At 40.4% G+C, this 15,045-nt stretch overlaps 1 protein-coding gene across 1 annotated transcript in view; it reads left to right on the top strand.

Annotated features, from left to right (window-relative positions):
• Positions 1-15,045, top strand: part of LOC309400288 (KAT8 regulatory NSL complex subunit 1-like) — a 529,998-nt gene that overhangs the window by 374,182 nt on the left and 140,771 nt on the right. The window contains exons 6-9 of the mRNA XM_081968699.1: positions 141-336; positions 5,237-5,402; positions 8,586-8,771; positions 11,705-11,832. Of these exons, the coding sequence (XP_081824825.1) occupies positions 141-336; positions 5,237-5,402; positions 8,586-8,771; positions 11,705-11,832 (676 nt within the window). The remainder of the gene's footprint in view (positions 1-140; positions 337-5,236; positions 5,403-8,585; positions 8,772-11,704; positions 11,833-15,045) is intronic.

The raw sequence follows: 15,045 nt of genomic DNA, 5'->3' as shown, positions 1-15,045 counted from the left end.
TTGCATATTTTACTATATGGTATGGATTTATTGGTTTGCCTGGACAAATGAGCTGCTGTTTTTAGGTAATGAAAATCCGGTTCCCATTAGTGATAGAGAAGTAGAAACGTCTAATGTGCTGTATTTCCATTCTTGGACAGTCTACAGCCAAGCTTGACAGAACATAGTCAGGGAGATGGCTCAGATGCCGAGGAGCTGTTGCGGAAAAAGCAGAAATTAAATGTGGTGTCTTCAACTCCCGATGAAACCTGGGTGGCAGCCCGCACGCGTCCTGTCCTCAGCTGCAAGAAACGTCGGCTTGTTCAACCCAACAGTCTGGTTCCACTATCCAAAAAGGTCTGTAAATTGATAAGTTAGGGCAGGTAGAAAAATGGGGTGGGGTGGGGGGTATTGCAGCTCAGTTATATGACATTGCTAAGTAACAAATTGTTGGACTTACATATTGATCTTTTGCCCCATATCATAAATTCTGCTTACAGTCCCTATGCTATTCAAATAAAGTGGATTTATCAGTCCTTATGTCAGTGGAGGTTTTTTAGGCTATCCCTGTTAAATGAACTTGGCATTGAGTAGGAAAAACTAGGAGAGAGCTACATTTTAAATCTTGATCATTTGACTGTAGAAATGGGCAGAGGAAGGTGGTTTTATTTCTTCCACTATGCACACTGTTTTGGGAGGTAAGAGTCACATTTTTAAACACTCTCTTAAGTTTAATTGCTGGATCACTGGACCAGTGGCATTCTTAAAAGAAGAAAAAAACATGTCTGTTGTAGAATAACTCAGAAAAGGGTGTTGTACAGGTACACTTAACAGAAAATATATCAAATCATTTTTAAGTAGTTGACTCTTCTATTTTTTAAACAACCCCCTCCCCCATTTAAAAATAGCCAATCTACAGTAAGTATTTAAGTAACTATGCATTTTCAGCCAGACTAGCGCAAATGTTGTATTGGCAGTCAACAAATTATTTGCATAAACAGAAGACACAGTACACAGAGTGTATAACCAAAGTAACCAGATTTTTAGATAATCATTCTAACTACTTCAGTGTTGAAGATCAAGTGTTGCAGTGCTCACTTTCTGAATCAGAAGAAAAGTGAAGACACTTTTTTCCAAGAACATGAACATTTAAATATTTTAATTTGGGACTATTGTATCATCATGGATAGTGATACTTTGGAACTTGTGAATAGCAATTATTCTGTTATTAGATGTAAATAGTAGTTTCCTAGTCCTGAACGAAATCTGCAATGAGGGAGGCAACTGCAAAAGCTAAAGTACAAGTAGTTTGCCCAAACACCAGAGAAAGCTCAACCCTGTAGCTCAAAACCCTTCTTTACATCTGTAGTTGTCATTCTTAGGCAGATTCAGAGTCAGTCTCTCACCCATCCTTTTCCCTTTCCACTGCCATCAGATCATCTTGAAGGCTCTTTAAATGCTTTGTTATAGTTTCACCATGTTCAGTAACCCCAGTCATATACTTCCATCACATTGATTCAACAATCAAGTCAACTTCAAATTACCCTGGATCACTCCCAATCCTTTCCTGGCTGCCAAGTGCCACTCTGAGGTTTCCTTCCTTAGCAAGCAGTGGCAATAAAGCATGTCTTTCCCTTTATGTTTTGGGCAGTCAAGAGCACCTCAAAGCCAATAGAAATGCCAAAAGCAATTAAAAGGCAAAAAAATAATAATAAAACACCTGGACCCAACTGGCTTCTCACAGAACTTTATAAAAGCATACAAGAAGCACTAGGACTGTCCTTCTTGGAGGTCTACAATGAAGCGTTATCAAAGACCAAACTCCCCAAAACCTGGACAGAAGCATATATTGCACTAATACCAAAAGAAGATACAGATCATCAACAGATAAAAAACTACAGACCAATATCATTATTGATAATCATAATTTCAGAAAGATTAAAAAGATTTTAAAAGATCAGCGAAAGAATACTGGTCAAAGATAAAAGGGTGGTTAGAAGAGATGATAACACTGCAAATAGACCTAAAACCAGACTAATTCTTATTAGGTATACTACTGGGGAAATACAATATAAGAATTATATATTAAATGTTACATATAATAAAAGCAGTTAGAATTACGTATGCACAAAATTGGAAAAACGGAAGTACACCAGTAGATATAGTTCATACCTTTTTTCAATGAAAATTATCAGTACTTTTGATCAGTGACGTCATCAAAGTAAACAAACCCACGTGCTGATTACGTCACCAGATCATGCCCCTAAGCGGAAGTGACGTGCACAGCCCCCACCCTCCGGATGTGACGTGCATAGCCCTCCTCCCCGGCTGGGATGTGCATAATTGACCCCCGTGGTTCAGGGTTCACAAGGTCATAGCCCTAGCCGGATATGTTGTATTGGCCTAAGCCCATCATGATGAGTAGCCCTAACAGATAAGGCGTTGTGCAATATCCTAGCCCTATTTTTCAGATAAGACGTGTTGAAACTTACCCCATCAAGAAAGATGGCAAGATTCTGTGTACATGATTAGTTTAACCCTAGATTAATTCTATGGACATTCAAGGGGGAGGGGGGGTTGTGAAATAAAAAATGTTTTTTATTTGTAATCATTCTCCTAAGGGCTGCATTTAAACCCACATTTTTCCCTAGAAGGTATTTATTTCTAGGCAATGTAGGTTTTCATTTTTGTGGAGACAGGGGTCTGCATTTAACCCACCTTTTTTTCTAAAAGGTATTTATTTCTAGGTGGATTTAAAAACATTTCCTTGAAGCCTGGGGGGAAAAAACACAGCCCTTTTAAACCCTGCAGCTGGTTTTTACCTTTGTAAAATCTAAAGACACATATCACTATTCCCGCAGAACCCCAGGGGTCCCCAGCTTTTCTGTGCAGGTTTCTGGGCTGTAATACTTGGTTTCAGGGAGTGGTCCCACGTAGTCTTGATTGGCCATTGTATTGAACAAGTGGGGGAAATATCCTTTGCAGCCTTGAAACCCCATAGCTTTGGGTAATTTGGATAATTTAAGTGGTAAAAATGAGAGGCTATCGATAAACCGAATCTTATATAGTGAGATCCACAAATGGCTGATCGTCCTCCCATTCTGGAGGAAAAGAAAACACCCCCAATAGTCAGAATTGTTGCAGTATGTTTATAAGAATCTAAATATATGAAAATATGAAAGATAAATACCTTCATGTGCCCTCAAACATTCTGAGTCTGTCAATTCATTCTAGTGAAAAACAAACAAATAAACAGTCAAACAAACAAGCAAGAAAGCAAGAATGTTATAAACACATTTTACATCTAAGAGGGGTCAGTGTTTAAAAAAAATAGCCATAAAACTACTTACAATTGTAGCCCCCATCAAACATTCTGAATCTGTCAATTCATTCTAGTGAAAGAAAATATTCAATCAAACAAGCAAGCAAGCAGGCAGACAAGAACTCTACAAAAACCATTTTGCATCTAAGTGTTTCAAAATTAGGCATAAAATTACTTACAATAGTAGCTTCCATTCTGAATAGGGGTCTTCTTAGCAGCTCAAATTGCTCCCGAGGTATGGTTATGCCTGAAACCAGTAAACATGACTAGACAAGTATCGGTCCTACTTTTATACACCCTGGTGACGTCACAAATTAATCACATCAGAAAAGGGGAGTTCTACACACCTTTTGCAAAACTGGCCTCCCTGCCTATCCGGAAGATGCATTTGAATAGAAGATAATGTTGCAAATTAATCACGTCAGAGTTGGTGAGTTCTTCAGACTTTTTGCAAACACTGGCCAGTCCCCCCCCCGCCCCAACCAGCATAGGAAATCCCGAATGAATAATATCACATGAGCTTCGATTAAACTGTATCTCTGTGTTTAACATCTGACAAGGTTAAACAGTAGGGTCAGCAAAAGAAAAAAATGCAATACACCTTTCATGTATTTTGTAAAGCACATTTTATTATAAATTTCATAGCTTTAACAGTTTCTTGTAATTAATTTCTGTTACATTCTGGCATATGATCCTCTTCAGAGCCAATGGCAATTCAGGTTCAATCTTTGACATTAATGACAGCGGTTTATGACTCTTCTCGATACACTGTATGAATGTCTTGAGATCACCAAGTGTATCCCGGGTGAAATATAATTTATTCACTTTGTCAGTAATACTGATGATGATCCAGAGAACATGCGGCATAGAAAGCCGAATACATAAACTGTTAATAAGTTCTGTTTCACTGTTTCCATCCACATTATCTTCTGATTTTAAACAGCCCATTAAACAATGATGTATTATTTTAATAACACATGCTTTCAGAACTTGTGGCATGCTGACATTTTGAGGCTCCACTGTTTCTAAAAGAGGAAATAAGGTAGAATTAGATTGGGTTGTTTCAACTAAGCAAAATAGTGTTTTCTTAATTTTTATATTGACTTACCATTTGATATATCCGGCTAGGGTTATGACCTTGTGAACCCTGTACCACGTGGGGTCAATTATGCACATCCCAGCCGGGGAGGAGGGCTATGCACGTCACATCCAGAGGGTGGGGGCTGTGCACGTCACTTCCGCTTAGGGGCATGATCTGGTGACGTAATCAGCACGTGGGTTTGTTTACTTTGATGACGTCACTGATCAAAAGTACTGATAATTTTCATTAAAAAAGGTATGTACTATATCTACTTACACCTACAGATGAAATGGTAAAGAAAATATTAGTTAGAGTGTGCCTAAATGGACAGGTTAACAATGGAACTTAAAGATAAAGGTGATACATTGTAAGCAATAGTATTATCGGACTGTACGTGACGGCAGATTAAAATGTATAAAGTGATAAAGGTATAGAGTATTATGGCACAACTATGGAAATAATGGACATAACTATGTTGTACAATATCATGTATTTAAAAAGAGCTTATACTATATGGTTAAGAAAATAACAGTTACGATTAGGGTGTATAACGCCATGTGTGTATTTAAAAAGGACTTGATACAACCAGTATACTGCTGTTGCAAAATTGAAATTGTGATGTAGAATAAATGGGAAATCTACAATAAAAACATTTATATAAAAAAGAGCACCTCAAAACAAACCATTGGTCTCTGTCCATCCTAATATCCCATGTTGTGAAACCTGGAGTAACTGCAGAATGAAAATGGCAGGTGATTGGCGACTAGGTCCTCAGATTGAAAAAAAGTGCAAATTGATGCTGTCTTCCAGATTGATGTATTCTAGCTCTTCTCCCTTTTTCACCTTATGTCTAGGTTCATCGTAACAACATTGGGCAGTGTGGCTGTGATGTGAACCCTTCGTGTGCTTTCTGTGCTACTCGAAGCTCATTGCCTCCAGAAATCCAGTATGAAGCCTCTTTGATGGAGCGTCTCTCACAGTTGGATTTCTGCATCCACCCTGAACTTTCATTCCCGGATGGTAAGAAAGACCCCATTAGCAGATGTAAAAAGAGCTGAACAAAACTCAGCTCCTCCTTCTCGGCTAGCTAGGAAGTCATATGTCGGCAACAGTAAGAACCCTACTTTTTTATCCTGTCCTGCATAGGATGCTTGCCTGAGGAGGATCCTTTGGAAGCTCTTTTTTTTTTGCTTGGACCATAGAGAGAGGCAGGCAGCCACAGGGGTTGTAGAGGTTGATCAATTTTGGATAAGGCAATTTTGGAGCTGCTTTGGCACCAATGTCAGGCATACCTGACCTAGTTAGCCAATGGCTGTATGGCATGTGCTGCCAGAAATCTAGTAGATAGAATTTAAACAATTGGGCATCTCTTCCCCCCATCTTTCCCCAGCCCCCAGCCTGCTTCTCTCTTCCATATGTGAGATTGTTAATTAATGTTCTGTCCTCATCTTGATGATTTGATATGTGACTGGAAATTTCCACATGATGTAATAACATTGTAATAACCTTGGTGAAAAGGATGTCAATCAGGACTTTAAAAACAGCTAAGACAGCACCATCTGGGGCTTTTGAGAGAAAGCTGCTGCTCTGAAGCATTTGGTCAGGGGAAAAGGCTATCTCTTTGGTAGGTCACAATGCTGTTTTGGCACTGTCAGATGTTGACTAGCAGTACAACAGGAAAAGTAAATTGAATAATCAATTGGATGGGCTGATCAGAGAGAAAAATTGCTTGTGTTTGTTCAACAGCGCACTTCTCTCTTCTGTATCCATGCACGCAGGTAGCATTATTTTACTGCTACAGTGCAGCCTTCTTAGGTTATCTGCATTTTCATGTTTTTTATCATTTGTACTTTATTAACATGTGGCTAGACTAAAGGCAGGATACTTGATTGGCAGATTAATTTGAATTTTTCTGCTGGGTGTGTTTGAATTTTCAGTTCATCCTTGGCCTTTCATCCAGACTACTTTTTATTAATATCTGAATTCACACTATCTCATCAGCTGCTCTCTCAGTATCCAACTACCTTTCTTACCTTAAGCCCTGCCCTTAGTTTTATTAACAGTGCTTGTGTATTGCCCTTTTTTTTTTGAATATTCTGGGCAGGTAACTTATTTTCCAAACCAAGTGGGTGCAACTACTGTGCTATGACTGTCCTTGGCTTTGAAGTACCGTATTTCCCAGAAAATAAGCCCTAATGCGTCTTTTGGAGCAAAAATTAATGTAAAAGCCAGTCTTATTTTTGGGGAAACATGGTACCATGTTGGGAGCTGCACTCCAAATGTGGTAGGCAGTGGCAGGACAAAAACTAAATTGGATTTTGTTTCATTTGCATTTGCATTAAGCAATAAACATGATTACTGTCTAGGCATACTATGGAATTTTTTCCTTCACATTAAAAACTATTGTTTGCTTAATATTTTGAAACACTCCAGAGAATGCACAGAAAGCTTTGGGGTGGGGGTTATGTGTGGATAGGATGTAGCCTTGTGTCCTTCCGTTGTGTATGTGCTGTAAAGAAAGGTATACATATTGCTTTTAACCAGGTGTGTGTGGGTATGTTTGTGTACACCTCATACCATTTTCATGCTTTCCTTTATCTATTGAAGGGTGCCTACACACCTATCACATATTGTCTAGTACCTTGCCTTACAGGCTGCCTGCACCACCCCCAGCCCCATTTCTCCTGGTCATGTGTGATGTTTGTGGTTTTTTATCTCATCATAGTTCCTCCATTTCACACACATACAGAAAACTACCAAACAAAAAAATGAACTGCCAATGACAAAGTAATTGGAAGTATGTTTTAGTTGCTACTGGATAGTCTAGGACTGTGTGTGTTCATTGGGTGAAAATAAAGCACTTGTTTTGGATAGATGATGAATCAAAGTTGTATTTGAGAAGTGATCAAATTGACTTTTCATTTATGTGGAAAAACTTCCTTTACCTCAGTGTTTCTATAGAGACACCAATTCACCTTCAAAATTTTACTGGAGGACAAACGTGCTGTCGTTCATATTATTTAGTACTAGCCTAGTTACAATTTAAGGTGCACTTGATATTGACATTATTTTAAGAAACTTATTTTGGATTTTAACAAGACATTTTAATTCACTCAAGTAAAATGCAATCTAGGATCTAAATCTAGGTCTTCTGAATTTTCTCCAGGGAAAACTGTTTGTATTTTAGTTGTAGGGTGGCAGCAGCTGCTGTTGCTGTCAGGGTTCCAAGTAACATATCCATAGCAAACAAAACTCCAAGGCAGGTAGATTCGTCAAAGAATAAGTTTATTGGATATGTCATATTGGCACAGGCTGGTGAAAACTGACTCTGAATATTCCCGTGGTTTTCACCTAATTAAAAGTAAAAGTTTGTCACTTTCCCAAAGCAACCAGTCACATGGCCCAATCAGGATACAGTCCAGTTGCTAGGTGACATCAGTCCCCTCCTTCCAAACACCTGCAGGAATGTCCTTGGTTCACAAGAGAAAATATTTTGTTTTGACTATACTACCCCAACTATCTATTCCCCCCTCTCTGTCCCTCGGCTCCAGTGTGTCAGCACTGAAATCTCAAAATGGTGTCAGTCAGGCCATTGTGGGTCTTTACACACAAAGCTCTTGTGTCCTCACTGGCGGTGAAGCATGCTCAAAGAGAGGGACTATTTTTCCTTTCTCTATTTACTTTCTATCCTTTCAATCCTTACAACCTTAAAGCAGTTTGCAAATAACAAGAACAAAAAATATACTAATAATGTGAGAACAAAATCTTATAAAATATATAACAGCATCGTAATCAATGCAATAATCATATGATGGCTTTTCTTTTGGTCCTCATGCAAAACAAAAAAATGATGCCACCTAGCTGTGTTGTTGCTGAAGGCTGTGTTAGCTCAGAATTCCAGTTGACTCAAGAAATATGGAGATTACAGAGTTAGGATAGCTGCAGTTCAGCCAATATTGGTGTTTTCATTACTGGGTGAAAGGGGAGGGCTCCATAAATATGGCTTATTTTTTGCTTCTAAATGGATATATTTTTGGTCCATGATAGGTATAAATCCCAAAATGTATGGTTAGATAGATCTGGTGATGAATGTTCTGCATTCAGAATATGCCATCTTTATTCTGAATGTTAATTGCCTGATAATTGCCTCCTGTTGGGTTTTTTTGTTTTTGTTTGTGTGTGTGTGTGTTCATTTTTCTGCAGATGTACCAGTGACCTTACACCTTCAGAGCATGTTGAAATCCCAGTTGCAGAACAAGCCCTGTGAGAAAATCAAACCTCCCAAAAAGCTCACATTGAAGCACCGACCAACTGTGCTTCCCGGCAGTGTCTCTGACTCAGCGCGTAAAGACCGTGACAAGCTGGCTAATACCATTTTAGCAGCAGCCAGTAAGTGCCTTCATTGATTTTAATCTTGAATTGGCAGGAATTACAATGTTCTGCAAAGACATTAAAGTGAACCAGAATTCCATTTTTAAATAATAATAATAATAATAATTTTATTTGATTAGCCGCAACCCTCTCCCGAAGGACTCGGGGCGGCGTACAATCAAAACAGATAAAATACAGATAAAGACAAACATACATACATAAAGAACAAAGACATATACATGTGCATGGAGGAGGTAGACTCATAAGTGAAAGACAATTAAAAACACAATTTAAAATCCCATTAAATAAAATTACTGAATTAAAAAACCCATCAGGAGCGTTATGAAGTTATGATTGAGCCAGGCTGGCTATTTGGAATAGGTGGGTCTTGAGCTTTACACGGAAGGAGCGGAGGTCAGTAGTGGTCCTAATATCCGGGGGGAGGTCATTCCACAGGGCTGGGCCCGCCACAGAGAAGGCTCTGCTCCTAGGCGCCGCCCCATGGCACTGTCTGGTGGACGGCACCTGGAGAAGTCCCTCTCTGTGCGAGCGGATGGGTCGTAGGGATGTATGGGGCAGAATACGATCCCGATTAATCCCGAATGTGATTAATGCCAGTGCCCGGCCTGAAAAAGGAAATAATAAACAAAAGGCTGCTTCTGAGAATACACTGAGTACTTGGCTCTCCCATAACAGTACACAGACTCTGAATTTAGGCAGGGCTTCAAGGGATATAGACAGCCTGGAGACCCAGCACCACTTTCTGCCTTTGGAGGTATAATTTCTGGCAGTATGTCCTGTTTTAGTAGTAAAAGAGGGGAGATTAACAAATCTGTCCCTCCCAGCTTTTTGTTTTGTTTTGTTTATTGAAGAAATGTGGTTTTCTGAGGGAGGGAGGGGGTTAAGCAAAGGAAAGGTTTTGGGAAGCTCATCCTGAAGCTGCCGCCTTTTATACAGAGGCAGAAGAGCTTTGCAACCACCCAATGGCCACATGATCAGCACAGAAAGCCCTGAAAGTAGTCACCATTTCCACAAAGAATTGTTGGGGTCCTGAAAATGGCAGCTGCTTCCAGGAGGCATGGGGAGCAGACCCGCATGCTTCAGGGTCCTGTTGAGGCGGGATAAGGGGGTGAAAAGAGAGACAGGGGCTGTTCTGACACAGGTCGTGTAGGCAGATGCAGGCATCAATAAAGTATTTCATTGCACTGCTAAACCACAACAGATGGTCCTCCAGGGGTGTTGGTAAACCTCCACTCCACTTTTCCCCCCAAACCAGCCACCCCCACAGTCAGTATAACACAGTTCCACCAGCTGAGTCCAATAGTTACCAGAAACAAGACCCCAAATAGGAAGAAAGGTGAAGACCACAAACCGGGTGCAGAGGTTGCACAACAATTTCTGTAAGCCCCAATCCAGAGTCCACAAAGCAAGGTATGCAAATCCAGAGGTTGAAACAAGAGTTGAAGTCAAGGTTTCCAAAAATCAGGGGAGTGAGTGCTGAGAGAAACAGTTCTTCCCGATGAGGGCACCCTCTCCCCCCCCCCCCTGGGTCAGCCCTCTGGTTACATCAGCCTAAGCCAGGTGTTCCTTGTGAGGAGTGCACACAAGTGCACAAGTGCACAAGCGAACCGGTAGTAAAACCCACCACTGACTAGAATCCCTGAAAACGTATCTGACTGTGTTGCCAAAGGATTACAGTCAGTCTGGCAAGGTTCTTGTAACATAGGTGACTAACAATAAAGGTTCTACTTGAAACTGTTTATGAGTGGTTCTGGTTGTTTGCACCTGACAATATTTCATCAATTGCTGGTGATAGGTGAGCTTCATTTGGCAGGATTTGGTTTTCCAAACTTGTTAAGCATTTAGAAAAATACTGCTTTCTGGGAGCCCTCTTGTGGTTTATCATCTTGTTATCTGGACATCAATAGTGCTCTGTGTAGTCACTGTGTTTGGGTTCACTAGCTCCATATTCATTTCCCTTCCTTTCCTATGCCAAACAAGCTTATTTGTTTGAAATACTGCTTTGTTTTGTTTTATTTATTAAATGTATATGCTGCCTATCTTTTAATGTAAGTGAGTATTTCAAGCTGTATAGCATACCAGATAAAAGTGGAATTTCAGTGACATCTCTAGACAACTCTTTAGTCCCTCAAGCCTGCATTTTTAAGTTTTTTAGGGGTATGCTTTTTAGTTGGTTTTAATTTTTAATTTTCTGTACAGCTGTATTAGGTTTAATTCATTTTTAAGGGTATAGGATATTTATCTTTTGTATTTGTTTTAATGAGACGCCTGTACACCGCCCCGAGTCCCTTCGGGGAGAGGGGGCGGTCTATAAATCCTGATAAATAAAATAAATAAATAGAAGAGAAGTTCAAGATAGCATTCTAGTGCTTACCTGCAGACTTCCTTGATTGAACAGTCTTTATCAGAACCAGCTGAAGTATCATTTTAGTTAGTGCAGGATAGTGGCTTGGGTGGTGGACTAACACCATGGATTGAAATTCACATTAAGCTGTAAAACGTCAACTGCCACATTAACTTCCTATATAGGGTGGTTATTACAAGGATAAATTAGAGAAAGAAATGCAGTGTATATTTCCTTGAACTCCTGTAGAAAACACTAGATGTTCTTCTAAGAAGTAATCATACTTTCTTGGCCAAATTTGAGTGCTGTGTAGCAACCTCCCTGCCTGAGCTGCTGGAGGCCATGTGAGGGTTGGCAATGGTGTTCCCCAGGATTATGGTCCTGGGGGACTTCAATCTGCCATCCCTGGGTTTGGCCTTCGAAGCAGCCCAGGAGTTCATGGCTACCATGGTGACCATGGGCCTATCCAGATCATCCAAGGAACGACTTGGGACAGTGGTCACATGCCGGATGTGATTTTCTTGTTGGAGCCATGACAACATGATCTGGTGGGGGATCTTGTCGTTATCCCCCCTGTCATGGTCAGTTCACACCCTGGTGTCCTTGAGATTCTCTTACGCCACCCCGCTACGCAGGGACACCATATCCATTCAAGCAGTCTGCCCCCAGTTGACTGTTCCATATTGGTTCCAGAGAGAACTGGGGAATATTCCAGTAGGGTGTGTCATTTAATGGGGTGAAAATTAATTTTTGCAATTTTTTTTCAGTGAGTGGTTCTGAAAATATGTGTTTTTACACCAAGAATTCAAATCTGTTATTTTTGCAATTTCACAACTTTTAGCTTGGTATGGTAAATCCATGTCTGATCATATGCCCCACAAAAGTCACTTGTAACCCAAATACTGTTAACTCTATCTTCTCAAAATTATACCTTGTGCTACAAAAATTAAAGATTTTTCTGCGTGAATCTTACAGTATCTAGCTAAGCAAAAAATAATCCATGCAATCATAAACTAACACCAGAAAGTAATTATCTGAGTTACAAAAATGTTTAAACGAGTTTCATCAAGTCTTGTTTTGATTTGTTCTTCGACATCAGCCGCCAACTTGCTTCTTGGCCTGTGATATAATAGCCCTCATGTTTCTCATGTGTATACACACTGCTTGCTGCCTCTGTGACCTATTTCACACATCTCTCTTGATTGGGCGTGACAAGGTCACTGTGCAAGTAGCATTGGTTCGTCAATTAACTTCTTTATTTCCACTGTAGTCACTTTACAAGTTAAAGGTGGCTCATAAACACCTTCAGACCAGTCAGTCAGCTGCAGCAGAGCAGATGCTCTGGCTTGACCTCTACCCAGTGCATGGCACCACCTTCACAGCCAGTATTAACATTTGTAGAATCTCCTCCAATGGCCTTCAAGCTTTTGTCAGTGCCTTCCTTCTTCATGAAATACATCAGATTGTCTGCAATCACTTGAGTAGGTTTTCCTGTTTTCAAGCCTTTCTCTGGAGTGAAATGATAAAGATGTCTTCCACCCAGCTCACTGCACATAGAATAATGTTCTTCTTTGATGCTACTGGGGAATTGATGGTCTGAAAAGTCATGATATTTATGTAGTTATTTATCACACACATCTAAATTATATTAAAGTAACCAAAATATTTTCACAATCCTCAAGGCATGTCATAACTTTTGAGCACCCCTAATGTTTGGAAATTGAAAAATTTGACATGCCCTAAATTATCCCAGGGTCTTTGCTGCATAGTCCTACCAAAGTTCTGGTTACATTCTGGAACCAAAGAGTACCCAAGACTTTGTGCAGGAACATACGTTGTGGCCTCTCTTGACCCATCACTCCCAACATGGAAGAGCTGTGGTCTCTGAAAAGAGCCAAGAGACACCTAGAGCACTGCTGGAGGAAAATGAAGGATGACTCTGACCAAACACAAGTTAGAGTTGCTATTAAGGCCTACCTTGTGATGGTAAGAGTGATGAAACAGCTTTATTTCTCTGTCCTTATTGCATCTACAGAGTGTCACCTGGAAGCCCTGTTCACAATCACCTGGTCCCCCCCAGGGACAGGAGGGCTCAGGTGATCATCTTCAGGGCTGTGCAGAGAAATTTGTAGAATACCTGATGGACAAAGTCACTTAGAGTCATTCCCGGTTGGAATCCATGCATGGTGCAAGTTCATTAGAGATGGCTGGGGAAAGGTCTTACCTGGTTATTTGGGAACACTTCAGTCATGGCTAGGGAGAGCCTTTGCACAATGTCATGTTGTGCCCCAGTTGCATCCTTTCGTAGATTGGCAATCCCTGTATTCAAGTCACTCAAGCCCTGGCCATCTCATGCTTGGACTATTTAGCACACTCTATGTGTGTTTACCCTTCAAGAGTATTTGGAAGCTACAGCTGGCACAGAATACAGCCATACAGCCAGTTCGTGGTCCATGTTACACTGCTGTTCTGCAAATTGTACTGGTTGCCAGTTTACTTTTGGGTAGAATTAATGTTGCTGGTTCTTACCTTTAAAGTTCTTCATAGCATGGGTCCAGGTTATCTGAGAAACCATCTCACCCCAGTGGGATTGGCCCACCCCACCCACGCTGGCAGAAGAGGCATGCTGCAGACCCTGTAAGTCAAGGAATTCCGTCTGGTGGGGTGCAAGAGAACAGCCTTTTCTTTCATGGCTCCCATTGTCTGGAACATTGTGCCCCCCCCCCCAGGTGAGATCCGCCCCCACCCTTTTGGCCTTCCAAAAGGGCCTGAAGATCTGGCTCTGTCTAATGGCATGGGGACCCAATGAGGTGGTGTCATTCTAGATGTGGTTAATGGACTAAGATAAGACCCCACCTCCTCCCCATGTTCATCTTGCTCCCTTCCCATCTTGTCAATTCTAAATCAATTTTAGTGTTAATGTTTATTGTTTTTATGTTTTGTTTTTATGATTGTAAGCCACCTAGAGTTGCCTCTAGGTGAGATGGGCAGCATATAAGTTTAATAAATAAACTGTTTGAATAAATTTTCATTTGCTAATTCTTTTTATTCATCCTGGAAAAAGCTGATCAGTATAATGAATTGACATGGTCATGATGGCACATAGTCAGTCAACCAGTTCCATTCATGAGGGAGGCTCCTACAATTAGAAGTAACAGGAAGATAAATTAATCTGGTTGAGGTGTTTTTTTTCTGTTGGGCATATGAGAGCAGAAAGAAAGAAGAAAGCTTTAAGTACTTGATAAGGTGTGTGTATCTGGCACATTCAAAATATATTGGAATGCTATGGTTGGAGGATGTTTGAAGTTGTGGACCAGGTCAGGTTCTCCAGATGATTTTGGTCTGCAATTCCCATCAACCATACCAATAGCTATGCTTGTTAGTTAGGGTGGAATTCCAGTTATTTATTTTTGTGTCTTTCTGCACATACAACAATCAATAATTGTTTTGTAACAATAATTGTTTTGTAAAAAACCTTACTAAGAATTGTTAGAACCACTATTAAGCTAACACAATTAGAAAAGGACTGAATTAAGGAGGTGGTTTTGATCCCTTTCCTGAAAGTGGAAACAGTGGGAATTGAGTGTGGTTCCTGAGGGAACATATGCCATAGCTTGGGAATAAGGCCATCTCTCATGTATCTAGCAGACAGACCTCAGAAAGTGGAGGTATCTCTACAAGAGCCTCTTCTACTGACCTTATGCAAGTGGTCCATTTGATAATGGGGTCCTAAGACATTTAGGGCTTTAAAGGTTAAAGCTGATACCTTAAATTGGGTCTGGAAGATAGTGACAGTGCATTCAGTTTTCCAAAAGAGGCATAATATGCTTCTGATATTGTATATCAGGTTAGCAACCTAGCTGTTGCAGTTTGTACCAGTTACAGCCACCAGACACTCCTCAAGAGTAAAACTACGTATGACTTCCA

Source organism: Natrix helvetica, assembly GCF_964273705.1.
Source record: "Natrix helvetica genome assembly, chromosome: W".
In the NCBI taxonomy this organism is placed as follows: Eukaryota; Metazoa; Chordata; class Lepidosauria; order Squamata; family Natricidae; genus Natrix; species Natrix helvetica.
Note: the sequence above shows the minus strand (reverse complement) of the source record. Positions and strands in the feature narration are given on the sequence as shown.